Source organism: Salmo trutta, chromosome 17 (genome assembly GCF_901001165.1).
Source record: "Salmo trutta chromosome 17, fSalTru1.1, whole genome shotgun sequence".
Lineage (NCBI taxonomy): Eukaryota > Metazoa > Chordata > Actinopteri > Salmoniformes > Salmonidae > Salmo > Salmo trutta.
In genome coordinates this window covers 45,975,416-46,003,287 of record NC_042973.1, presented here as the reverse complement: position 1 = coordinate 46,003,287, position 27,872 = coordinate 45,975,416, and the positions used below count along the sequence as shown (strand labels likewise).

General features: G+C 43.0%; 2 protein-coding genes across 6 annotated transcripts in view; both read right to left on the bottom strand.

The window, feature by feature from the left end:
• LOC115152291 (laminin subunit beta-1-like) overlaps nt 1–7,421 on the bottom strand; it is a 33,689-nt gene extending 26,268 nt beyond the window's left edge. Inside the window, exons 1-3 of the mRNA XM_029697034.1 lie at nt 7,032–7,421; nt 6,362–6,540; nt 1,979–2,120 (exon numbers count right to left, since the gene is read on the bottom strand). Coding sequence (XP_029552894.1) covers nt 1,979–2,120; nt 6,362–6,540; nt 7,032–7,062 — 352 coding nt within the window. The 5' untranslated portion in view covers nt 7,063–7,421. The remainder of the gene's footprint in view (nt 1–1,978; nt 2,121–6,361; nt 6,541–7,031) is intronic.
• Nucleotides 7,422–9,475: 2,054 nt separating this feature from the next.
• lamb4 (laminin, beta 4) lies at nt 9,476–27,533 on the bottom strand. Of its 5 annotated transcripts, XM_029697029.1 has the most exons (36): nt 27,423–27,473; nt 27,034–27,069; nt 25,251–25,302; nt 24,154–24,311; nt 22,470–22,605; nt 22,062–22,135; nt 21,746–21,934; nt 21,525–21,588; nt 21,193–21,407; nt 20,927–21,047; nt 20,586–20,774; nt 20,199–20,354; nt 19,985–20,097; nt 19,745–19,824; nt 17,894–18,050; nt 17,620–17,751; nt 17,351–17,536; nt 17,097–17,209; nt 16,843–16,963; nt 16,567–16,738; nt 16,250–16,393; nt 15,813–16,044; nt 15,467–15,624; nt 15,113–15,340; nt 14,782–14,999; nt 13,008–13,104; nt 12,492–12,861; nt 12,230–12,390; nt 11,884–12,086; nt 11,522–11,725; nt 11,263–11,407; nt 10,949–11,156; nt 10,714–10,849; nt 10,391–10,561; nt 10,119–10,272; nt 9,476–9,971 (listed from the first exon to the last, which is right to left on the bottom strand). In XM_029697029.1, exons 3-36 carry the CDS (start codon nt 25,273–25,275, stop codon nt 9,832–9,834), a joined length of 5,370 nt encoding a protein of 1,789 aa, XP_029552889.1. In that variant the 5' UTR covers nt 25,276–25,302; nt 27,034–27,069; nt 27,423–27,473; the 3' UTR covers nt 9,476–9,831. The 5 variants fall into 5 exon arrangements, with proteins under 5 accessions (XP_029552889.1, XP_029552892.1, XP_029552888.1 ...); XM_029697032.1 differs by lacking the exon at nt 27,034–27,069 and having other exon boundaries at nt 25,251–25,299; nt 27,467–27,533; XM_029697028.1 differs by lacking the exon at nt 27,034–27,069 and having other exon boundaries at nt 27,423–27,506.
• Nucleotides 27,534–27,872: the final 339 nt, after the last annotated feature.

Sequence of the window (27,872 nt, the reverse complement as noted above, 5' to 3'; positions counted from 1 at the left end):
GGGAGGGAGAGATAGAGGGGCCAGGGAAGAGAAAGGGTCAAAAGGCAAGTGAAGAATAGAATTACAAAAAGTTATGATGTCATAGAGGGTGAAACGGATGGAGAGAGGAAGGAGAAAGAAAAACAAAAAAATTAGTTTACAGGGTTCCACTTGAGCCAAGCATAACACAATCTGGAATGGTTAACACTACACGACACTTCCCAGTGCTTCCTCTAGACCGGAACACTTGCATTAACTCTTTGACTCTCCCTCCATAGTCTAATCATGGTTGGTTCCATTCTATAATATCAATCTCAGGCTGCCCTTCTGATTCCTGACATCCATCTTCTTTGCCTCAAAATTACGCTGTGGGTTTTAAGCATAACCACTGGGCAGTTAAACAGCAAATAACAACATAACTGTTCCAAATGTCCCTATTTCTTTGGTAAAACTAATGGCAAGCGGCTATGTTTATTGAGTAGCGAAAGGAGCAATAAGAGCAACAACAAGCCACCGCGTGTTCCAACAGACTATAAGTGATGTATGCATTACAACAACATAAGGCAACTAAGTAAGTAATAATACGCTTTCTAGCAACGATTGTTGAATTTCAGTTTTACAGAGGGTTTGGGGAAAACCTTTTCTGTGCTTACGTACGTAAGAGGTTGTGTTTTGGTCTGGGTCATACATTGCCAGTGTTGGAGCGGATCTAGTACGGTAATGTCTGGATTATGAATGAAAATTCCCTGCCCCTTTTCCAACCCCCATCGGCGGAGTTGGCCGCTATTCCTCCACCAAACTCCTATCAGATGACTTTCTGGATCCAATATCCTTGCAGCACTTTTTGGGAGTTAACTCTTTCAAGGCAAGGTGTATTTGGGATATCAACATATTTTTTTTTTTAAAAGGTCCAATGCAGCCGTTTTTATTTCAATATCAAATCATTTCTGGGTCACAATTACCTTACTGTGATTGTTTTCAATTAAAATGTTCAAAGAGTAACAAAAAAGCTTCTTAGCAAAAAGCAATTTCTCAAGCAAGAATTTGTAAGAACTGTATGGGAGTCGCCTGAGTGAGGGACCTAATTGGAGGAGCCTAATGGGAGAGATATGTAACCAATAACTCTCTTTGTTATTGGTCTATTAACTTATATCGCCTGGTATTATCATCATTTTCAAAATGTCACTCTATTATTCCAACCTCATAGTGTGGAAATATATGTAAAATATACCTTGCTTTTTCATTGTAAACTCATTTAATTGTGTGGCTGCCAGCCAAATAGCATTGCGGTTCTGTTGTCATCTGATGAAAAGCTATTTTCTGCCGAATGTGTTGCTCTAATGTATTTTCTGTGAAGGAAAACTATACTTGCACGCCCCTGATCACTCTATTGAAGGAACAAAAAAAACACTGACTTTCAATACAAAACACGATCCCTGTCAGCTGGACTCACCTGCTCCTGCTTTCTCCCGTTGTGCAATTTACAATCAAACATGTGACTGGCTCAACTGTTCTGGGGAACTACGGTAAGCTTCCTAACGTTAAAATAATGTGACAGGTGAAATGATCAACGCGATCTGCATTACCGCCTAACGTACTGCACAAGTTGACCGCAGGTGTTTATTTAAATAGGTAGCTACAAATATTGAAATGTATTGAAAAACTTCAAAGAAATAGTTGAAACTCTAACGTATATACGGTACACCGCCCAAGCCTAGTAAGAAGTGAGAACTTCCTTACTAGCATCCATTACACGGTGTACACGGTGTGTCATCCAAACAGCCACCTAGCTAATCATTCCCAATGGGTTCATCCTGTCATTCCAAAGTTTATGACAGGTCAGCCATTACTGCTTTCTCTTTGAAGTCTTCCCTCACATTGATTAAAGCTAAGTGATTGGAGTGTGAAAATATGCCAAGAGGTGGGAGTGAGAGAGTCACCATTAATTGAACCCCTCTGCCTACTAGCCCTCCACCCTTTTTTTCCCACGAGAACTCACCATTCTCTGACTGCCACCAGGTTTTCAAGCGGTTGGGGGCGAATGTGGTCACGACGTTCTCCACCCGGTGGCCTGTGGTGGTGTTCACCACGCTTTTGACGTAGGCGTCGGTGGAGTCGCACAAAAAGCATTTCTTCTCATCCTGAAGAGACCGTGGGGGTTGGGAGAAAGAGAGAGAGATGAGACTGCCAGTGATGCCAAATAGATTTCTCCCAATCGGGGACAGATAAGGAACAAAGCCCAAGAGTAGATTATCAAGAGTAGATATAGATGCTGAAATGAGTGATTGCGCCAAATAGGCCCTTAACTACTTTAAAAATAGGAGCCTATCTTGCCCTGGCCTCATCAACGAATGCTTATCTGAGGCTGCTGACAATGTAGGCTTCATTTGGCCACCAGATGTTCAGAAGACACACAGTGTGTGTGGTGGTTGTGTGTGTGTGTGCATGTGTACACACACTTAACGGTTCAAATTCAGCACCATCTAGATATCCTTCCAGCATCTTTTTACCACTTCACTTGAAAAGAAACAACTTTACAATATTCTAAAGCTTCTATACATCCAGACCATGAAACATTGTGCCCACAGCCACACACTAGAATTGAAATGACATTACATATAGATGTGTTTGATAATAAATGGAACCTCCACCCTCTCTAGGATCCTGTTGGATCACAATCTGGTTTCTCTCTGCTTTAGTGGTGACATATATTTAAAAAATTGTATTAGATTAGATTTCAATCTTAAAATGTTAGCATGCTCAGTACATACCATACTTTAAAACAGATGCACATCATGAAAGTATTCTCAAGTAGTACATTGGATATAGGAGGATATAATACAGACCGATGCGGGTTTAGAACTACAAAGCTGATAAAATAGGATGATTTCTCAAACAAACGTATGATCTGTCTTTTTATGAAAGGGAGAACAAAAGTCTTTGATGGTGGCTTCTCAAGTGTCCAGGAGCTTTGACTACACAGGCGGGTGTTTGAGAGTTTAGATATCTCTAGCCATGTAATGTCTGTGTCAGCAGGCTACAATGAGCCCCCATGCGTGTAAGCTGCTGGCACAGCCACTTTCAAGTCGTTGAAGACGTTCCAAAACTCTTTTGTTGGTCGGAACCTCAATAATGCTGCTAGAGTGATTGTGTGACTGAGGCAGGAAGTGGTCTAGACAACTCAGATGGTTGTGTGACTCCCAAACCAATCCTTCCCAAATCCCAAACATCTCTCCCACTCCTACGCTCAGATTGAGAAAGCAAGAGTTTAAAGAAAACATATGTGAAAGGAAGTATTGAAAATAAAAGCACAAGGAATATCTTGAATAAATACCATTGATATGCTCCACCTCCAACAGACAAGGGATTGACTGTAAATCTTAAGGTGATTTTTATAAAATCTGAATGTCAAATTGACCACGGCAAGAGCGTTTACATTTTTAGAATGAATTTATTATCCATATCTCTTAATAAGTAAATAGATTTACTGTTGCTATCAAAGTCATTCCAAAGGGTAGGTTTAAAAACTTCTTCAGGATTGGTGTCCCTTCCACGGGACGGTTAAGATAACGTAGGCTAATGCGATTAGCATGAGGTTGTAGGTAACAAGAACATTTCCCAGGACATAGACATATCTGATATTGGCAGAAAGCTTAAATTCTTGTTAGTCTAACTGCACTGTCCAATTTACAGTAGCTATTACAGTGAAATAATACCATGCTATTGTTTGAGGAGAGTGCACAGTTTTGAACATGAAAAGTTATTAATAAACAAATTATGCACATTTGGGCAGTCTTGATACAACATTTTGAACAGAAATGCAATGGTTCATTGGATCAGTCTAAACGTTGCGCATACACTGCTGCCATCTAGTGGCCAAAATCGAAATTGCACCTGGGCTGGAATAATACATTATGGCCTTTCTCTTGTATTTCAAAGATGGTACAAAAAAATACAAACGAACTGTTCGTTTTTTCTTTGTATTATCTTTTACCAGATCTAATGTGTTATATTTTCCTACATTCCTTTCACATTTCCACAAACTTCAAAGTATTTCCTTTCAAATGGTACCAAGAATATGCATATCCTTGCTTCAGGGCCTGAGCTACAGGCAGTTAGATTTCGGTATGTCATTTTAGCCGAATATTGAAAAAGGTGGCGGATCCCTTTAACAGAGTAAATGAAATGTAACCATGCTTTATAATACTTTATAAGTGATATATCATCTATTTAGGCCTATATAGCATTTGCAAAGTCATCAACAGCTATTGTTTCAATTCAACCAAGAGGTTCAAATAAAAATAAACAATACATATAGGCCTAGGGTTTTTTAAATGTAACCTTTATTTAACTAGGCAAGTCCGTTAAGAACAAATTTTTATTTACAATGACAGCCTACCGGGGAACAGTGGGTTAACTGTCTTGTTAAGGGGCAGAAGGACAGATTTTTACCTTCTCAGTTCGGGATTCGATCCAGCAATCTTTCGGTTATTAGCCCAACGCTCTAACCACTAGGCTACCTGCCGCCCCTGGTTTCCAAGCTTTGGTTGATTTAAAATGTAATCTTCAAGTTAATAATTAATATGTTGGATTCATGTCTCCATCGCAACCAAAAATGTAAGTTAAATAATAGGACTAAATCAAATCCAACTTTATTTAAAAGTGCATTTAAGGTTTGATTTGGTCCTATTCATTCAACATATCAATAATACATGTGTAAACAAACTGGAAATGGAATTGTGTTTGGTTGTCAATGCAACCAAATATCAACATTTGAAGAACATGTAGGCTATCTTCTGCTTGGGTAGTTCTATCTGTGCCACTGTGCCAGTTTGGCTTTAATTCCAGTTTGTCTACAAATTAATAATTGATATGTTGGATTCATGTATTCATCTCAACCAAAAATCTAAGTTAATAAATATAAGCCAGTGGCTCAGATTTAAGTATTCAAGCATTAGATTCATCTCCTTTAAATGTTGATATTTGGTTGCGTTTTCAACCAAATACAATTCAATATTACTTCTGTAATACAGTAAATAGCATAAAGTTAAGGCTATCTCACAAACTAATGTAACAGTATTTATTCAACCTTAAAATAAGAAACACATCCATGGTCACACACGGCGGTAGGCCTGTTCTAAAATGCATTCAACACATGCGAGCGGTTCCATGGACCGAGATGGAAATATCCGTTAGAAATGTAGAAAGACGAGAGATCTAAAGATGCAACAACTATAATGGGTTGCTAATATGACTAGGATGATGCCTTTGGCTGCTAGACAATGAAAGAAAGTTCATTTAAAAGCGTAGAACATGAGAACGCATATAATGTTTCTATGGTGGGATCTAGGCTAGGCTACTTTGAAGCAAGGTAAGAAATGCCTCATAATATGAACTAAAATGTCCAGGTTTCAAACAATCAAAGAACATGAAAAATATAGAGATGCTAATGATAGGCCTAACCGTCTTCTGGTAGATGGAAAGGCTTTGCCAAAACTCTTCTCAATTAAATGTCAACTAGCTACAAAGTAGCCTAACCTGGCAGAATTATATAATGATTATTTGCATCAATCCAGTGGCCATTTGTTGAGCAAACTCCATCTCTTGCACTACAGAAACGCTAACCAAACAACAGTGCTAGGTGCCTGCACACTTGAATGAAAGGTTAACTACACAACTACACCATTCCCCCTAGACCTCAAAAGTGGTCTCCTGATGTGGTTTAAGCATTGAAGTGGACTTAGAACATCCAATTTGTTGTTTTTCTGTTAAAAAGTGCGACTGAGAGTGAAAATCTAATAAAATACATCTGAAACCTGTGAATTTGACTCAGTTGACAGCATCATTTGTTATTTTAAATAGTAGGCCACTGTTTCTCATAACAATTTTCACATGGCCTTCCCGGGAAATGTTGGCAAAATTAGCCACTTCTCCAGGCACCACTGCTTATGAGTATACCCACTTCTCCAGGCACCACTGCTTGTGAGTATACCCACTTCTCCAGGCACCACTGCTTATGAGTATACCCACTTCTCCAGGCACCACTACACCACTGCTTATCTCCCTCGCAACTACAGGCATGAATGAGAGACTCCAACTGCTGCCAGCGCGGGGGACACCACAAATCACGAGAGCTTGCTTATGATGAATATGGTAGCTACTAGCCAGGCTAACTTTACTTAACGCGCTGGTGCCACCATAACAATAACGGAACCTTTTGATAACAGCACCACCGTGAGTCTTACGGTATTAGGTTTTCACTGTTGCCAACTTGTCATAACAATATGAGTATGATTAAAAGCCTCGAGTTAATTAAGTCTATTTGCACATAATATATTAGGCCTAGTTCAAATAAGCTCTTTATTGTGCCTGACACATTTACCTGTAAATGACTGACGATACAGAACGGCTCGGGCCGGTGGAGGCCGCATGTGGAGTTGGTGGAGAGTTGGTGTGCTCTGCCAATCAGAAGGTCTCCGGTAGCCGGGTAGCAGCTCCCCTCCGTGCATACATCGCTGAACTCGGGTATGCCTACCTGGGCAAGGACGCACGCCCCTGCGGCTATGCAAAGAGGAGGCAGATTTGAACAATGGGATTTATTCAGGCAAGGTTGTTTGAGTTCTGTTTTATTATCAAATATCTCTAATGAAAGTATAGGAATAGGCTACATTAGCCCATTCTCTTAAAGTGCTCAGAATGGTGTTCCTATGCTAGGCCTACATAATAAAACAGTTTTTGTTGTTGAAAACACAAGCCTATGAGCCTTTGATTTAGACTATATTAATGTCACATGCGCTAAGTTCTTTAATTGTCTTGTGCTGAGTTTATAACAAGAACACGATGGTTCACAGTAAAGCAAAAAGCCAAACCACTCCACAATAACATGAATCAAATTATGAAGCGTTTACTATTCAAACCTTATATATAGGAACTAATGTCCCTATAGGAATATACAGTATTTTATGAATTACTTGCAACATTATTATGTTCTTTCAGTTGACTCAATGTTGGCCATGCGTTCCTAAGAAAACATTTGAAAAAATGTAACTTACATAGCATGGTCGCAATTTGAAATATAAACATTTTTGTTGATATTTCCACCTCTTCTGTTGCGGGTCCTCTCAGTGGGACAGCGTGTGGTTCCTTATAGTATAGTTTTGCGTCTCACCTTTTTTCTTGTCGCGACTGAACAAACTGAGTTTTTTTCTTCCCCTCTCCTCAAGCATGCGCACAGTAACTAGCCCTCCCCCTATTCAATAATTCCAGTTCAGTCAATAAAGTAAAAAACCACCAAGCGCTCATCAACTTGTAAGATATGTTTAACTACGAATTACATAGGAGTTAAATCATTAGGCCTAGCTGCGGGTTATCTAAAATGTGGCGGATTATTCGGAGCAGAAGGACAATGCTGACAGCATCTCACTCTGCACACGTTGAGAGAACTTTCAAAACACGCACACATCTTATGGGATTGTAAAATGGTCCTCTCTTAGATACTAACCCCCATCTATCACTACTCATCTCGAACAAAGGACGTTTCTCCACCAAGGCAGGAAGCTACCCTATGTCCCTAGGCACAGGTAAACCAGTGGATACATCTAGATACTGAAGCCATACTACTAATTTACTGTACTGGAGGGAAATTAGGTAAAGAGAGCCTTGAACAGTGAGTTTCCCTCCACAAAGCGGAACTCAAAAGTATGTACCACCACTTACTACCCTGTTATTGGAGCTATCCATTGAATCTCAAATTGTAACGTTTTTCCTTGTAACTTTCCTGTACAGTTGTTGGTAATGACAGGTTAGCACCAAAGACTGAACTATCACCCACAGTGAATAACCTACCACCGTAATTATATAACACGGTGTGTTGCTGCAAAAAGCTCAGATGGCTGGAGAAGAAACAGGCCAGATGTCCTAATTCAATTATCTGTGAGAAGACAGAGGGGGACTGTGGGAACAGATTCAATAAGATTTTAGAGTCAAAGAAACTAGACCATGTTCACATCCACTAAGCATAATTCAAGAAAGAAAGAACTGATTGACCGCATCACATGGCTTTGAAAACATACTTGTGGTATTCATAAACCATTCCTTGTTTTACTGCTGAAAATAACAAAGATGTATGATACATGAAGGGACGTGTGGCTAGTGTTGCAACACAGAAAGGGGGTCTCTTTTGCAAAAATAAATGTAGGCCTTCGTTAAATTACGCTAATACAGTGAACGCAATCTCTCATTCTGAAATAATTCCTAACAATCCATGGTAAGAAATACCACTGACAGGCTAAACGTACCACAATCTGTCCATTCAAGAACAGACCAACGCAACCAAAAACTTCAAAAGGTTTAAAAGGTTCTCAAATAACCATCGCCCCTCTTCTGTAATTAGTTGCATCACACGAAACAGTGGCGACCTTCAATCAGGCAGAGCAATCAGTGGTCTGTGAATTCCTCCCGTCTAAAAACACGACCAGGGGGCAGGGAGGGGACTCCGACCCCAGTCTGTGACACATTCTCGGGGGTGAGTGGACTAACTGTGTCCTGGGAGGAATGGGATGGAACTCACCACTCACTAGGATTTGAGCAAACAATAGCCCTAGCAATTGTTCATACGCCTTCCGTCCATGTCCACACGTTTACTTTGATGAAAAGACATCTTATTTCTACCTGTGAGGTACCCGGTTTTATTTCATACCCACATTCTGCGACTTCGTTTGACCTTTGGGAGAAAAGTATAATTCAGTGCTACTATGTAAATACTGTAGCCTGGTTCTAGATATGTTTATGCTTTTATTAGCCAACTCCTGTCTGCCGTGTTATTAGTCTGACAGCCAGAAGAGTTGGATAAAGCATATACAGATCTAGAACCTGGCAATAAAGGCTGCTAACTCAGTTCAATTGTATAGAGCACAAAGTCTTACTGAAGCAAAACAAACATGGCACTTAACCATTAACAGCTGGATGGAAATTACATTAGTAGTAAGTGGCGTGTTCTCCTCACCACAAAACATGGTCAATGAGCTGGAAAGAGGTAGAGGGAGTAAAAGAGAGGTAGAGAGAGAGAGGCAGAGAGAGTAAAACCAAAAAAATTGACAATGTACATTTAATGCCCACCTGTACAAAAGGCAAAGAGAGAGTGAACATTCCGGGCCAGAGTAGTGACAAAAGGATGCATTCCAAACCCAGCTGGGACCCATTCCAAACCTGATAGTGTGTTTAATCTCATCACATCCTCAGCCAGGCTGGGGGCAACATTGTTTCAGGCCAATAACAAGCTCACAGAATACCTGTCAAATCTTACAAAGAGGTCTACTTCTACTGGAGAATTATTGGAAAGAATGTAGATGTAGATGTAGAATAACCTGAAAAAGGTCAGCAAGAAAGCTTTCCCCCTTTTTTTCCACATTAGACCATGTAAGCAGATAAGTAGGTCAGGTCGGTAAAATAATAATACATATTACAAGATAAAGTAAAGAATGACCACACAAGAGGCTTCTCTCTCAACTGTCAGTTTCATGATCACCAAACGCCTCCCTGTGGAGCGTTAGGAGAACTACACTCTCAAATTCAGTCGCAAAACTCAAGAGCTTTTTATTTTATTTAACCTTTATTTAACTAGGCAAATCAGTTAAGAACAAGTTCTTATTTACAATCACGTTCTATCCCGGCCAAATGCGGACGACGCTGTGCGCCGCCATATGGGACTCCCAATCACGGCCGGATGTGATGCAGCCTGGATTCGAACCAGGTACTGTAGTGACGACTCTTGCACTGAGATGCAGGGCCTGTTGTGGCGCAGCGTTCCAGATGTCTGTGACCCTGAATCATCTCTTGATCCACCTGGGGGTGTTAGGAGGTACAGTTAATGTAACCATCCACACGCGCAGCAATCTCCTTTTGGAGGGCTTCTACCATCTCCAGCAACATGGCAACCTCCTTGGCCTTGTCCTCTTTGTTTCTGAGGAAGTCTTGGATCTTTTTCTCCAAGTCTGAAGCAACAAAGAGAAAATGAAGACCATGATTAGTCAATTCTTTGAAACAGGTGTGTTACTGCTGGTGTGGAACAAAAGCCTGCACACCTAGTGGCTCTCCAGGACAGGAGTTGGATAGCTCTGTTTTAAAGTCCTGAGACTTACCGTCAATTTGTTGAATTTTATCTTGAACGTCTTTTGCGACTTTCTCTGCCTCCATAGTAATGTTCTTCAGGCGTTCGTTGGCCACTTCATTATTGTTCTGGTTTGTGTTTCCCGTCTTTAGCCTACCAAACAGCGCAGTCACCTTGTCAAGCCCCTGGCAAATAAGTCAGAGAAAAACAAAAACCCATACCTATTTAGCATTATACTCACAGTATCACGACATCGTACCAAAGTGGTAAGTGAGTGGTGGTTATCAAGTGGAGACAACGTACCTTCTCTGCGTCAGTACCGGCACCTAGGGCTGCATCTGCATCAGCTTTGGCCTGCACCGCCTGCTCTCTGTTCATCTCTGTCTTGCTCTTCAGAACCTCAATCTCCCCCAGCATCTCTGGAGTTCTAGTAGAGTTCAAGTTAGTCTCTATGTTGTTCAGTTTCTTCTCAATCTGGGGACCATGACAAGTAGATCAAGCTATGAGAAAGAGTCTGATGGATGTTTAGACTAATACAAATACGCACCAGCAGGAATGGGTAGAGGGACAGAGACACAGAGAGAGAGAGAGCGAGAGAGAGTCTGAAGGTGTTAAGAGAGAATGACCTCTTTAATCATCTTGTCCGCCACGCCATTGCTTTCCTTAGCCTTCTCCAGGTCTTGCTTGACCTTGTCCTGTGTTTTCTCAGTGTCCGTCATGGTTTTCTTGAGATCCGTAACATCAATACCCTTGGTTCTGTCCCTAATACATTGACAACCATGGTACAAATATGGTCATTTAGCATGCAGGTTTATACAATGTGACAGTTACGCATATAAAAAAAACATGGTACTGGATAACCTGATATCCTGAGCTTTCTCCAGCAGGTCCTGGGCTGTCTTGGCTTGGTCCTTCAGTTTTTTCAGATCCTCCTTGAACTCAATGAAGTTGGTCAGCACGCCCCGGATGTTCCGGATCATGGAGCGGATGTCGTCCGGAGAGCCCGGCAGCTGGATGGCCAGGACAGTCTTGACCAAATTCTCTATGTCCTCTGGTGCCACCATCTCATCTGTTAGCAGAGAAGTCGGCCACACAAGTCAAGTCAACAAATCACATTTTTAAGGGATCTTTACATGGAAAGTTTAAGCTTATATCCAGCCAACAATCACACTGACCTGTGAGGTAGTCTTTGACCCTATTGATGAGGTTCTTGGTGTCATTCTTCTCCCTCTTAAATGTCTCCTTGCTGTCAGTGATCTTCTTCTGTAGCTCCTCTGCCTGCTCATGGGTGCCTTGGGTCATCTGTCTGGCCTCATTGATCTGAACAGGAGAGATTGAGACTTGTGTTATACGCTATTGTCTAATAAATATATATTTTTCCATTTTAAAGCAGAAATAAAGTAACACATCTGTAGAGTTTATTTGGGAACATGCCTTGATCTTGGAGTCCTTTAGTTTTTGGAGCAGGTCAATAAGGTCATTCTCTACTTGCTCGGCTGTTTTTGTGGCGTTGTGGCTCACAGGGAAGCTGCCCTTACACGTAGGACCACCACATTCTCTCTGTCCCAGGAAGTCTCGACACAGCGCACCCCCACACTCTGATTTGGAGCATTCCTCATCGCCTGGGCCTCCACAGATCTAGGAGGAGCCAAAGAGTGTAACATGGTTTATATCCAAATATTTCCATACCCGACTACCAAAATGGTGCTGGCAACAACTGAAACAGACTGCCGTTCACGCTAACGCATCACTCTATTGATGCATGCAGTGCAAGCACTACAATAAGGGACACTCACGTTTTTGTTGAGTTTGGACACACTCAGAGCCTTGACCTTCTTCTCCAGCCCCTCCATGTCTCCCAAGATGCTGCAGCTGGACAGATGGTCTTTGATTTCCTGCCGTGTGTCCATGGAGTTCTCCAGGGCCCTCTCGGCCTCCTTCACCTTCTTCTCATCAGCCATGAAGTCTGTATGCTGCTTCCGGATCTTCTCCAGGGCCTCTGGATCAGCATCAAAATAAAAGTCCACACAAATCAAAAACCCTTTACAGTTGATCACATTACATTATATAGAGTTGTTCTCTACACACAGTGAAGTTACAGTGAATTCAATTTTATTTTGTAAACAATATGGCCATATGTACCCTGCATTTCCTTTAGATCTGGTGTTGGAGCCTCGCCAATTTTGTTCCTTAAGTTATCCAACAGCATCTTGAACTCGTGGCGGATGTTGTCGATCTCAGTGTTCAGAAGAGATGATGAGTCCACGATGATGGCGTTGGGGTCTATGGAGTCTTTGAGCTTCCTGTGAGGAAGAAAAATGTGTACAGCTCCAAGATTACTGCTAACGTACAGTGTAAATCATTTCACCTCATGGTTCAATATTCAGAAAGGTTGTTTACATACGAGATTCTGACACACAGCTTCTCCACGTCTTTCACCCGAGGTAGAGATCCCGTTGTCAGGTTCACCAGATAGTCCAGCTCGGTGTGCATCTCCAGCATTCGTTGCCACTGACGACTGTGTCCAGGCTCCAGCTGTTCGCCGTGGTGAGGGATTAAGGTGCGCATCCTCTGGGCGGCACGGTGGACGTCGGTGACGTTGTCCGCCCACAGGACGGCACAGGGGTGGCACGGGAAGCAGGCGGGGAAGACTTGGTCATACCCAGGGGCACACTCGTCACAGAAGATGCCCATCACACCAATGCGGCACAGACACTCACCCGTCAATGGGTTGCAGGCGGGGCGGTCGGTACCCTCCATGTTACAATCGCAGGCTACGGAGACGTGATAAGGAGGGAAGGGAAAAGTGTCCATCATTATTCTTTTACGGTGAAACACTATTGTCTCTCTTTGTGGTGCTAGAATCTAAAAGACCCGATACTTAGCCATTTATCAATAATCACTTTCGGCCACAACTTACAAACACACTGCAGGTCAGGGTTCCCAAAGTGATTTTCCCCACACTCATCACACTGTCTTCCTCCAAACGCAGTACGACACTGGCACCGACCAGTCACCTAAAGAGTCAAATATGAAGACTTATATAGTTTGGACTAATAAATATCTCATTGTGCCATGCTTTGACATAGAATAGTATAGAACACTGTCAGGTCCATCATTATTGGCAACCTTGATGAAGATGAGCAAAGAAGACTGTATAAAATCAATAACACAAATACTGAGCTATATTGTACGCTACATTTTTTTATTAATATTTTATTGTATACTAATACAATTGCTCAGAGAAAGGGATTTTGTTTAAAGGGAAGGTGCAGTCAAAAACGTGATTTCTCTGTGTTTTATATACTCTGAGCATACAAAACATTAGGAACACTCGTAATATCGAGTTGCACCCCCTGCCTTTTGTCCCCAGAACAACCTCAATTTGTTTGGGTATGGACTCTGCAAGGTGTCAAAAATATTCCACAGGGATGCTGGCCCATGTTGACTCCAGTGCTTCCCACAGTTGTATCAAGTTGCCTGGATGTCCTTTGGGTGGTGGACCATTCTTGTTACACATGGGAAACTTGAACATGAAAAACCCAGAAAACAAAATAAAACCCAGCCAAACAAACTAAAATTTCAGGCAATCTTTTCAAACAGCACTTACACTAAAATTGCATTATCATAATTTTCACGATATTATTCCAACCTCAATGTGGAAATATACACTGAGTGTAAACAACAGGAACACCTGCTCTTTCCATGACAGACTGACCAGTTGAATCCATGTATGATCCCTTATTGATGTCACCAGTTAAATCCACTTCAAATCAGGGTAGATGAAAGGGCGGAGACAGGTCAAAGAAGGATTTTTAAGCCTTGATACAATTGAAAAATGGATTGTGTATGTGTGCCATTTAGGCCAGACCAAAGATTTAAATGTCTTTGAATGGGGTATGGTAGTTGGTGTTTTTCTCGCTCAACAGTTTTCCGTGTGTTTCAAGAATGGTCCACCATCCAAAGGACATCCAGCCTACTTGACACAACTATAGGAAACATTGGGCCTGTGGAACAATTTCGACACCTTGTAGAGTCCTTGACCCGATGAACTGAGGCTGTTCCGAAGGCAAAAGGTGGTGCAACTCAATATTAGGAAGGTGTTCTTAATGTTTTGTACACTGTATACAAAACACATGAAAATCGTGTTTTTGACCTCCCCTTTAAACAAAATCTTTCTTCGAGCAATTGTATTAGTATACTATAAAATAGAATTTTCCCCAAAAATGTGGAGCATACAATATAGCTCAGTATTTACACTATTATTTTATACAGTCTTTTTTGCTCATCTTTAACAAGGTTGCCAATCATTTTGGACCTGACTGTATACAGTGGAAGTCGGAAGTTTACATACACCTTAGCCAAATACATTTCAACTCCGTTTTTCACAATTCCTGACGTTTAATCCGAGTAAACATTTCCTGTCTTAGGTCAGTTAGGATCACCACTTTATTTTAAGAATGTGAAATGTCAGAATAATATGTCAGAAGTTTACATACACTCAATTAGTATTTGGTAGCATTGAATTTTCAAAGCTGTTTAAAGGCACAGTCAACTTAGTGTATGTAAACTTCTGACCCAATTGTTGCAAAAATGTATTGCGTCATGCACTAAACTTCCGACTTCAACTGTGTCTTTATTTATCCATTATCCAAGTATGTAAAATGAAGTGCTAGGGAGTATAGAGGCCATGCCTTGTCACAGTGGTTATTGAAGGAGTTAGCAGGGTCACATTTGCACGGTTGACACCCGGACTCTCCCTGAATGTTCCAGAAGCCGGTGGCACACTCGTCACACAGCGTGCCCACCGCGCCCGTCCGACACGGGCACTGACCCGTCAGCGGGTCACAGAAACACGGGCTACCCAGAGGGCACTGGGTCACATCCGTCCCCTGCCGGTCACAGGAGCACTCTGGGGAACACGCAAACAAAAATAAAGACAGTAAAACACACATAAATAGCCACATATATCCAAACAGTCATGGGATTTGATGACGATTTTGATACTGTGTGTCCCTGCTATACCTTTGCAGTCCTGGGCCAGGGCGTCTCCATAGTAGCCAGGCTTACAGCTCTGACAGCGGGGTCCCTGGGTGTTGTGGAGGCAACGCAAACACTCGCCCGTCACACTGTCACACGCGTCACTGTCAGCAGGGTCGATGTTGTTGTTACAGAGACACTCGTTGCAGCCGCCGCCGCCCGGCGCCGTCAGGCCGCCGTAGAAACCAGCGGAGCAGGCATCGCAGCGGAGACCTGAATGGAATGTGGGCGGGGAGGGGAAACGTGGTTCCAAGGTCAGTATTGAGCAGTCAAACTATCCAGTAGCTTTCATCAAATGTTGAAAAGAGTGCACACGCACACGCAGAAACACAAACACACCTGTGTGTCCAGCCAGGCAGTCACAAGTCAGGCTACCAGACTCTGGGTCCTTGTTGCAGGTGCTGGCGAAGAACCGTCCACTGGACTGAGTGTCAGGACACAGACAAGGCTTACAGGGCTCCCTGGAGACTGGGTCACCAAAGTAACCCTCCACACAGCTGGAGCAACCAAACACACAACATTCATTGTTCAGTCTGATTGACACTGTGTGCACTGTACACTGGCAGATCTGTGACTGTAGAAAGAATGATAATCAGAGGAGTTGGCAAACATAGATATCGAACCAGGCTATAGATATGGGTTGATTCTAATAGGGAAATGAATAATCGAATGAAAGCGCCTTCACCTCTCACAATTGTATCCGGTGGAGTGCTCCCTGCAGTCCAGGCAGGCTCCAGTGTCCTGGTCACACAGTTCAGCCAGGCCGTTGCAGTCACAGGGCCGACACAGCGGGAAGCCGTAGTACCCTGACAGGCAACGATCACAGCGTCGCCCGCCCACCTCCATACGACACGGACACTGACCTCTGACCTGGTCACACAGCTCCGCCACTGCACCGCGAGGGTCACACTCACAGGCTGGAGGAGGGGAGGTGGGAGGGGGATGGAGAGAGAGAATATCTTTTCTTAATCAGGAAAAGGTTTGGTCACAATCAGAACTCAACAAAGACCTCACAGCATCTTTTCAAACACACATACATATATATATATATATATATATATATACACTATGGTATGTAACCATAGAATGTAACAATAGGAACCCGTTGTCATGGTGACATACGTGCACAGCCGTTGGGTCCGAAGCCGAAGTTCAGGGGGGCGCAGGAGTCACAGCAGCGGCCAACCACGTTGGCCTTGCACTCACAGAGCCCTCCGAATTTACTGCAGTAGGGGCCATGAGAACCCTGGATGTTACACCTGCAAACTGGAAACACAGGTAATGGCATTACCCATACACACTTTGGCTTTTTTAAGGGCTCGGAACTCAGAGCTAGCTGAAAACAAGTGCTGATTTATGTTGCCAGAATGAGTATATACCCACAGTGTACACTGTGGTAACGCGGAGATATTGTTAAATGTAGACCAGGCTTTACTCACGCATGGCACCGTTGTGTATGCGAGCCGACAGGCTTCCAATGAGGCCATAACACACATCAGGCAGGGTCTCCTGCTCAGCAGCCAACTCAAAACAGCGGAATCTTCTGAACGAGTCCAGCTCACTCTGCGAACAGAAGTCCTGCACAGACTCCATCTTAGGGATCAGACCCATCTAGAAACAGGAAGTTCATGGGTTTAACCGGGTACCTCAGAACATTACATCTCCCTTGACAAACGATATTATGATACAAATGATAATGTGAATGGTATCCTCACTGAGTCGATGAGGGTATGTGAGCTGGACTGAGGGTTAGAGTTGGGCTGCTTCCTAAAAGTGATGTCCACATAATATCTTCTTCCCGTGTTCAGACACACAGGCGTATCCAAAATGGCAACCCTGGGGACAAACACACAATCATAATGTTATCAGACTTAGGGGTATGCAGGTAAATACTGTACAATTCACCTCTGGTGTGACCTCAGGTTGATACTGGTGATATATTATGATAATGAGTGCAGTTGCCGTTTACCTGGCAGCCCCGGGTACGGTGAGGGTTTTCTCCCCTTTCGGGTTAGTGGGACAACCTCCGTCACCAGCCAATAATGGAACAATGTTCACAGAGGCCATCCAGTCATCTGGCGACTTCAGAGACCAAAGTAAGCACAGTGTCCAACTTTGAGGGCACAATAAATACAAGCTCAAACAGAAATTATTTCACACGAACACACATCAACACTTGATTCCATGGTTTCATATGTTTTTAGTTGCTATCGTTGCCCTCACCTCTGGTTCATAGCGGATGACTAGATGGTAGTCGAGGGACGCTGGGAGGTTGTCCACAGTGAACCTAAGCCCAGCACCATCCAGGACCCGCACAAATCCTGGGCCGGTCCAAGTGATTGGCACATCTGGTGTCCTCTCCCGGGGCACAATCTGGAGGGCTGAGCCCGGGTCCAGGGGAATGGACCTCTGATGGAAAGAAACCCAGTGTGAGTTATTAATTAGTACTACACCAGTACTGTGTAAGTACGGTATTGAGCCATTGCTAGTACCTGTCCCTGTCTTCTCCTCCTGGCTTGTCTTTTGCTTCTCCTGGTCAGGACCAAGCGGCCATTTTGATATTTGATGTCATAGCCCTGCTGTTTGTAGTATTCCTCACACACAGGGAGGTCTGTGGGTTTCAACTGGGGGAGGAACACACACAGACATCAACTTAGGGTTTTTGAATTGCTGCCAAAATCCAATATCAAAATTTTGACACTGAAGCTTTGCATCTACAGCCATTTGCCACAATGCTGGAGGTCAGATGTCATACTCAGGCCTCACCAGAGAGGAGGAGCTTTTTCCCTCCAGTGGGGCAGCGTTCTCTGCCTCGTACAGGTAGTAGTCTAGAGCAGCCAGGAAATGTCCAGGGGCAGGATCACCACAGCTCCGGCCCACCATGTTTGGCAGGCACTGACACTGGCCGTCCAATGAAGAGCACCTGTGGACATAACAGACAGGGAGATACAGCCAATCAGGTTGGACAAGGGAGCAAGACAGAACGTGCTTAGCCTGGGGTGTATTCTATTTCAGAGGTGAAACGTTCAGAATGTTTTCATAGAAATGTATTGAGTAGGACAGATGGGATTGATGATGAGTGTTTCACCTCACTGAATAAACCCCAGATGTTACGTCAGTTACGTGAAGTAAAGGTCTAGTGTGGCCTAGGTAGTCTAGCGGTCTATGCAGCTGCTTCCAGTGCACATGTACTGCTGCAGCATGAGTTCAAATCTGGCCCACTGCTATTTCAGCACACTCTTCTCCATCTTTCAGCTCTGTCCAATACACCAAGACTTAAAAATATATACACTACCGTTCAAAAGTTTGGGTCACTTATAAATGTCCTTGTTTTTGAAAGAAAAGCACATTTTCTTGTCCATTAAAATAACATCAAATTGATCAGAAATACAGTGTAGACTTTGTTAATGTTGTAAATGACTATTGTAGCTGGAAACGGCTGATTTTTAATGGAATATCTACATAGGCTTACAGAGACACATTATCAGCAACCATCACTCCTGTGTTCCAATGGCACGTTGTGTTAGCTAATCCAAGTTTATAATTTTAAAAGGCTAATTTATCATTAGAAAACCCTTTTTCAACTATGTTAGCACAGCTGAAAAATGTTGTTCTGATTAATGAAGCAATAAAACTGGCCTTCTTAAGATTAGTTGAGTATCTGGAGTGTCAGCATTTGTGGGTTTGATTACAGGCTCAAAATGGCCAGAAACAAAGAACTTTCTTCTGAAACTCGTCAGTCTATTCTTGTTCTGAGAAATGAAGGCTATTCCATGTGAGAAATTGCCAAGACACTGAAGATCTCATACAACGCTGTGTACTACTCCCTTCACAGAACAGCGCAAACTGGCTCTAACCAGAATAGAAAGAGGACTGGGAGGCCCCGGTGCACAACTGAGCAAGAGGACAAGTACATTAGAGTGTCTAGTTTGAGAAACAGATGCCTCACAAGTCCTCAACTGGCAGCTTCATTAAATAGTACCCGCAAAACACCAGTCTCAATGTCAACAGTGAAGAGGCGACTCTGGGATGCTGGCCTTCTAGGCAGAGTTGCAAAGAAAAAGCCATATCTCAGACTGGCCAAAAATATTAAAAGATTAAAATGAGCAAAAGAACACAGACCGGACAGATGAACTCTGCCTAGAAGGCCAGCATCCCGGAGTCGCCTCTTCACTGTTGACATTGAGACGGGTGTTTTGCGGGTACTATTTAATGAAGCTGCCAGTTGAGGACTTGTGAGGTGTCTGTTTCTCAAACTAGACACACTTGCTCAGTTGTGCACCGGGGCCTCCCAGTCCTCTTTCTATTCTGGTTAGAGCCAGTTTGCGCTGTTCTGTGAAGGGAGTTGTACGAGATTTTCAGCTTCTTGGCAATTTCTCGCATGGAATAGCCTTCATTTCTCAGAACAAGAATAGACTGACGAGTTTCAGAAGAAAGTTCTTTGTTTCTGACCCCAAACTTTTGAACGGAAGTGTATATATATAAAAATAAAGTAACTGTCCAGATTTCTATGAAATATGAGCTATAATGAATTAAAATATGAGTGAAATAGTGAGATTTTCACTGGACAATCACTTTAAGAAGTCATTATGTACTGTACAATGATGTTTTACACACGTGCTGCTGTAGGCTCCTCCATGGTCACAGTCGCAAGGTGAGCAGGTGTGTACAGTGTTCCCCAGACCCCAGTAACCAGGCTAGAGAGAGAGAGCGAGACAGCAAGAGCGAGAGAGTGAGAGAGATCAATCAGGTCATTGGTGGCAGTCATTTTATGGTAAGAGCTAAATCACAATAAATGTGACAGAAAGAATCAACTCCATCACTACAACATTGGTTGTCATGGACACATGGTCCTACCAGACATTGGTCACACAGGGGTCCCATGGCGAGGCGCTGACATACACACTGGCCTGTCACCTGGTCACATGGGTAGGGGGTCAGGACACTACCTAGGAAGTTACACCTGCACCCTAAACACAGAGGACCAATCAGAGAGAGGGATGAACCACAGGGAGGCCACCATGGATATAGAATGAGTCAAGCAGATCTGGCTCTTGGTAAAGATTCTTACTCTGGCAGCCAGTGGGATCCTCCTGGCTGAACCCGTAGAAGCCAAATTTACAGCGATCACACCTGTCCCCCGCCACGTTCTCCTTACACACGCAGCGGCCCGACACGGGGTCGCACAGGCCGTTATCCAGGGACCCCGTCGGGTCACAGTCACACGCTGGAGCAGAGGGAGCCAATGAGATCCACCGTTAGAACAGGATGGAGAGAGGTTGAATGACGTCATCGATGCACAGCGTCATATAGGATGACATCAACGCAAGGGTCTATTGACTGCACTTCATGGGAGTAGTACAAGACTTACAGGGACAACTTCATATAAATCATTGGCAGATTATTTGCCTAGACCAAAAGCCCAATCTAGATCTAAACCTGCTAGAAGCTGACTTACGGATACAGCCCCGAGGGTCTTCCACGGAGAGCTGGGGGTCCTGGTAGAGATAGGGTCGGCAGCGTTCACACTGGGGACCCATGCGGTCGTGTCGGCAGCCGTCACACACCCCCCCACTGACCCCCCCACTGGCCTGGTACTGGTCTATGTCGAAGTGACACGTCTCCGAATGGCCGTGACAGTTGCACCCTAAGTGAAGAAACAAACGGCGTCATAATACTTAAACAATGTAATACACTCCCAATTATACCATTTTCCACATAAGCATCTCGGGTTTGAATCCCAGTCAATTCATGCATAAACACCAGTCAAATAGTAAATAGCCCATTAAAGTGCATTACTTCTGCAGACATGTGGGTCAGTTTGGCCGGCCGGCCTCCAGGGGACATCATTGTAAAAGTCCTGGCATCTCTCACAGTTTGTGCCCACAGTGTTGTGTTGGCATACACAGCGCCCGTGAATCTAAGAGAACAAGATCAGAGATATACGGCGGTAAACAATACTCGAAGAACCCAAAAAAGTTAAAAAAAAAAAAAACGTTCAGGATTCAATGTGGCCATTATGGATACAGTACAACTGCTACATTCCCTTTCTGCGCCATTCTCACCATGCCAGGCTCATTTAAGACGTCACCCCGGGTGCCATCCACGGGCATACACATGCTGGCATGGCCATTGCAGAAGCAGCTACCGCGCACCACCATTTCGTACAGGGCATAGTAGTACTTCTCCTGAGGGTTCCTCTTCTTCCGCCCCAGTAGGGTGTCACCCAGGGTGAACAGATGGGTGAAGTTGACCCGCAGGTTGGTCAAGGTGATCTGCTCTGAAGGGGAGAACATTTCAAACGGGTGAAAGTTTGTGTGTTTTTTTTTTAATATACGAAAAATTCTACATTGTTCCACCGATGGTAATAATGAAAAGTATAGGAGCTGTGTCTAACCTTGAATATGGGGAGCATAAGGGTTCTCTATGTCAAAGCTTGGATCTAGAGCCTTCAACACCACCTGTAATGGAATCATTGATATGTGCCATAAGTTTGGTTATTGCGTTTTACATTTACATTTACATTTACATGTGTGTGTGTGTGTGTGTGTAAGTCACTCTAGATAAGTGTCTGCTAAATGACCAAAATGCAAACGCGTGTGTGTTTGTGTATCTCACCTCTCCGTCAGTAGATGGCTCTGAGGCGGAGTATCTGCTGTCACAGATGACGTCATCGGTGCTGTCAGCCGGCCCTTGTGAGACCCCAGGGAAGTGGGAGGCACAGTCCTCGGCAAAGTAGCGGAACACCTTCCAACTGTACCCGTAGTCTTTGGACCTCTCCACCAGCATGGCGGCAGGACGGAAACTCTTCAAGGTCAACAAAAGGAAATATTAGCACTCTGCAGGAAGTGGCGGTGCAGACAGAGCGAAAATGGTTAAGAACACTGTGTTATGGTTTGGCTGTGAGAGGTCTTAGACAAGGGGTGTTAGATACCTTGAAAGTGAGGACAAGATGGCTGAACTGGAATAGAGTCTCCAGATCCAGCCGGATACTGACTTGATGAACCCCTATAGTTATGGATGGATAGTGGTATCAATGAATGTTGTAAGAATACATTTACTGGTGCCAAGGCCAAGGTTTTTTGTATCAGGTGTAGTCCAAAAGTCCCTAAAAGGGATTTTCCATAGCTGTCATAGTATAGTATGCTCTAGCCGAGCCATTCTTAAGGTGTTGGAACATTCTTGCTCACCTCTTGATATGATCAGACTTGGTTTAAATACATGCGTCAAATACTTTCAAGTACTCCGGCTAAAGCTCACCTCAAATACTTTCACGTAAGTAACATTATGTTTTTGACCCAGGCCTGGCTATCATACAAACAACATCTGGAGTGAGACCCACCGTTCTCAGACTGCCACCACTTCATCTTGCGCTCAGGGCCAAAGGTGGTGATCACGTTCTCGATCTGGTGGCTGTCTTGGTTGTTGTAGAGGTTGTAGGGCTGCCTGGAGTCACAGTTGAAACACTTCTGCTCATCCTGAGAGAGGCAAATTGGGACATTTTCCATTTTGTTACTCAAAATAAAAGAGTGGTTTTACACATCTAATTGGTTTCTCATGGCAACGACTTCAATAACTGAGTGAGCAATTAAGTGGCAGTTTTTGTTCTACAATTAGTTCTTAACTGCCCCCCCCCCCCCCCCCCCCCAAAAAAAAGGAGGCAGCATTTTACGAACAAACGTAACTTATAAAGCCATAAGACCACAAATCATACAAAAGTGTATGGAACTTCCATGCGATGGTAGGCGTGTGAGGACAAGCATTCGCAAACACTGGACTAATCCCATTAAATCAACTCAGTCAGACAAGGTATGAACCAGAGGGCATCTTAAGACTACTGTTATTCACAAATGTCAATCGGTAGTTAGAGAACAACATTTGTCATGAATCTGTTCTGACTAACTAATAAGAAATTGAATCAAATAAAGAACCAAAATGAACTAGAAAATGACATGCAAAAGAGGAACACACCCCACATACCTACCACCTGTCAAGGGAGAACAGGGGGAAGAGCTGCGAGAGAGAAAAGGATAAGTAGAAGAAGGAGAGACAGAAAGTGAGGGAGAAAGGCAGAGAGTGAAAAAGATAGAAAAGTGAAGGGGAGTGAAGGGGAAGCAAGAGGACTATACAAGCAATCATCATAGCGAGAGCAGAAAAATTAGTCCCAGAGCATGTTCAGGGAAAAGACAGGTAATGACCTATAAATGTAGCAGATCAAGACACGTCTGCAGTATGAGGCATTTTAAGGGCGAGCCACAGAGCTGTCAATCAAATGGAGAGAGTTGTTCTAAAACAACACTTGATATACTATTCTAACCTTCAACGTCTGGCTTAAAACCTGTTGAAATTCTGTAGATAATACTGACCAGGTTTTAGTAGGTTACTTTCTAAATGTAATCAGTTACAGTTACTAGTTACCACGTTTTTTCCCAAATCTGATAGTTACTTTTGGATTATTTTTCCCTTAAGAGGCGTTAGAAGACAAAAAGGATCCATCAAACGCATTTGGTGTGTCATCATAGTGGTCTCTGACTTGTGGTCAGACTCGCTCAGGTGAAATAAACATAAACTTGCAAACTTTTTCAATGCTGAACTAAATTTCATTGAGGAAAAGGCGTCAATGTATTTATTTTTTCTCGGAAACATCCTTTTTGAATTTAAAAGTAATCAAATAAGTAATCATCTAGTTTTCTAAAGTATCTGTAATCTGATTACAGTATTTTTTGCTGGTAAATTAACTGATGAGCGTTACAGTTTTTTTGTAATCAGGTTACATGTAATCAGTTACTCCTCAACCCTGGTACTGGCAAGCCTGATGTCTTTTTGCGTGGGATCACAGCTATAGTACCTGCACGCATTTGTCAATCTGTCTGTCTGCATTTGTGGAACATATCTGTTATGACATTAGTACTGTGTACAGAGACAGGTAAACATATGCAGACAACACTGCCTTCAACACCACGTCTCTAGTTTGTATATAGGAACGGCGCACCACAGAGCCCCCCTATCAAGGTTTAAGTCCTGACCTCCAGGTATCCGAGGATGCAGTAGTTCTGGGGCCCGTTCCGTCCACAGGTGGAGGAGGCGGAGAGCTGGGCAGCGCGGCCCACCATCAGGTCCCCCAGCTGGGGGTGACAAGAGTTGACATCACAGTCTTCCTGGAGGAGGGCCCCAGGCACCAGCACTGGAACAGAGAAACTGGACAGTCAGAGGGGTCAAGAAAGTAAAAATGTTCTTATCCTTTTCTTTGGCTTTAACCTGTTTAGTGTTTGTTTATAGATTAACACTAAATGTAATACAGGATTCTGAATTAAAGAATATGATGTCAAGGCTGCACTATAATAGCTAGATTATGAGAGATAATATTATGAGTATTGTGCTATTGTACTATTGTGCTATTGTACTATTTGTTTTGGAAGGGTTTAAACCCTATGCTCACAAATGAACAGCATAGTGAACCAGACAAAAGGATAGACGCATTGACTATAATTACAGTATGTGTAAGCTGTCATTATGTAAACATTACAGGTCATTATTAAACACTGGTGTGCTTTTGATTATATCCAGACACTGTAATCATACACAAGCCAGATGTTGTCCTTCATTTCATTTTCTAAGTAAACATTTTAAGTCAATTACAAGTTGTTTTAAAGACATGCAGTCTTTGATGGGGCCTTTACGAAAATAAGTATTTTATTAAACATAAATAAAAATGAACAAAAAAAACTAACTAACACAACTTATAAGATGACCAAAGTCACTTTTTATAACACTCAACATTTCTACTTGACAATAGTAAAGTTGTCCATACATTACTAAAATTATATCCACCATTTTGAATATTAGGGAAAATATGCAAATAAAAATGTCTCCCGCTAGAGAAAGCAAGTGCCAGCAAGTGGAAATATTCTCCATCAGTGTGCAGCAAGTGATCACACGCCTGTGGAAAAGAGGACTCATGAACTATAATGGCAAAGAGATTCTTCCTGCCAAAAACAAGACAATTTAATCCTGCCCCTGTTGAAACAAATAGCTGTGAGGATCTGTTTTTTCCTTTTTCTGCTACATGTGATTTGCCTGTCATCAATTCAAATAGTGCCAAAGGAAGGTGCATGCGACTTACACACTAGCAGGAACAGAGAAGCCATCCTGCAGGTCGTTGGCTGCCAGACCTACTGAGCGGTAGAAAACAACCCAGTGTGAAAACACAATATATTTCCTAGATATTACTGCACTGTTGGAGCTAGAAACATAAGCATTTCCAATGAACTTTGATTGGATTTTGAAGACAGAGTCACCATGTTTTCAGTTCACTGGACCCAGATTAAGTCTATTCTCTGACAAAGAGGCAAGACTCAATAGAGATGCTCTAATGGAGGTGCTTTTAAGTCCAAGAATGAATGGTCCAGTGAACCGGGCCAAAGTGGTTATCACTGTCAAGGGGAAGGCAGTGAGAGGGTCTGTAAAAAACGCATTAGTCAGGTCTTGGTCACAGGTTAGACATTGAACAACACATGAACTGCTGCATTGAACAGAGTTCAAACAAACAGAGACGTAGAGTGGAGAGTTGATGTTCAGGACCTTTCTACCAGTACAAGTAGGTGAGGGTATTCACTTTATCACAGATAAATCAAGGTTTCACCAACATGCTGATGAATAGGTCCAGACATGCTGGGTTGGCCATTCTTTTGGCCATCATGGCTGTGCCCCTATAGGATGACAATGCCCCCACCCACAGGACACGAGTGGTCACTGAATGGTTTGATGAGCATGGAAATGATGTAAACCACATGCTATGGCCATTTCTGTCTCCAGATCTCAACTCAACACCTACAGTATGAGAGACACCAAATGATGGAATTTCTCATGGAATAATGGTGTCACATCCCCTCTAATAGTGTTCCAGACATTTGTAGAATCGATGCCAAGGTGCATTGAAGCTTGTTCTGGCTCGTGGTGGCCCAACGCCCTATTAAGACACTTTATGTCGGTGTTTCCTTTATTTTGTCAGTTACCTGTATATCGTCACAGCAAATATAATTCTGCAGCAATAGGATTTGAACGTTTAGTCCATAATGTTACTTGATCGGTGGTTAGGCTATCAGCTGGCCAGAAGTAGGCTACATGAAAAGTGCAATGCTGTTAATATAACTTTGTTACTGTGGGTTTTCAGTGAATTTATGTAAATCATCTGCATTTGCTGCAGCGCAGGACAACTCTCAACACCAAAAGAGTGATCAAATTAAAATCCTAAACTACCACATGTTTAGGCAATGTATTGTAAACACAAAGTGGCTGCAACAGTAAAGTTTACACATACCACAGAAGCCAGTTGCTTCATCAGTAAATATTTCCGATCATTCTGGTGATGTGATATTAGCTAAGCTGCAATGCCGTTGGTGGTGTGACTGATTTGACCGTCTCCCTAATTGTGTGGCCTACTTTTCTCACATCGTGGGTCATATAGCCAATTCACAATGGGAGACTTCAATGCATGGCAGCAAAAATAATACGCCCAAGGGACTACAATGGAATGTACAATGCCGTATATCACTGTTCCCTGCAAAAGTGAACCCTCAAGGGAGGAATGAACCTCAATGGGAATGTATGAGCCTCAAGAGATAGTATGCGGATTTACTCTAGGCTATGCTTCGACTTGCATCATGGAACCAATCCATACAGTAACTCAAATCTCAGGTGAAAAACAGTCGCTAGAATTGAACGTAAAGCCAGCTAGCCAACATAATGTAGCTGACATTGCCTGAATGCACATCAAACAGCCATTTAACATCATATATAAAAGATTGTTGGCAATAATGTAGGAAAAAAAGGAAACAAAGTATGTAAATATTTTCTTGGCATTGTGTTATCACTAATTGCATGAAAACAGAATATGGTTTCCATACCTCTGTACAGCAGCAATGATCTTCTCCAACAGTGTGCTGCGGAATCGAATGAATATCCCACAAAAGTCCTCAAAGAGGCAGTGTAACAAGATGTCTTATCTCAAATACATCACACTAAAATGACTTCAGACCAAATGACTGCCAACTACTCATGGGAATATAGTTTGAGACTTATATTTGAGATCTATGTGATACCTATATTTAATAAGTGATCTACTGCACCAGATTTGCATCGAGCCAATTTCCCAACCGAGTATCTGATAAAAAAAGGGATGATTGACGAACAAAACGCACGTCCCATTCAAAGCTTATTACAGACCGTATCATAAGATCGGTGCAACGTTACACTAGCTTTCTCATATCACAACGCAGACAGTAGTAGTACTTACAGTATGAGCAGTCTTCCCTGTATGCTACCAGAATCAGCGCTTACCTGCTCCAGACCCTGACTGTGATTAGAGCGGTACTGACATGGAGTCTCAGCATGTAAGAGCACACCTGAGCGCCATACAGAGAGAGAGAGAGAGAGAGAGAGAGAGAGAGAGAGAGAGAGAGCAGGCCAAACGAAGCCCCCCGGGGGTGCAAGTGAAGGAGAAGAAGGATTAGGTTTCATTCAAAGCTGACACATCCCTCTCTGAGTTATAGCTGAGGTACAGTACAGCAAGAGGGAGGGATTTACCTGCACAAAGACATGGAACACAGAGTGCACACAGAGTTGCTGAGGTATGCTCACCTTCCCTGGATGTAGTACAGTATGAGTTGCTGAGGTATGCTCACCTTCCCTGGATGTAGTACAGTATGAGTTGCTGAGGTATGCTCACCTTCCCTGGATGTAGTAC

Excerpts from the sequence above, each read along its gene's own strand:
- lamb4 (XM_029697032.1), bottom strand. The coding sequence starts at position 25,275 with ATGGCTTCTCTGTTCCTGCTAGTGT. Across the intron at positions 16,739-16,842 it reads CACATACCCTCATCGACTCA|ATGGGTCTGATCCCTAAGAT; the intron begins GTGAGGATACCA and ends TCCTGTTTCTAG. Across the intron at positions 10,850-10,948 it reads GAGAAAGCTCAGGATATCAG|GGACAGAACCAAGGGTATTG; the intron begins GTTATCCAGTAC and ends TCAATGTATTAG.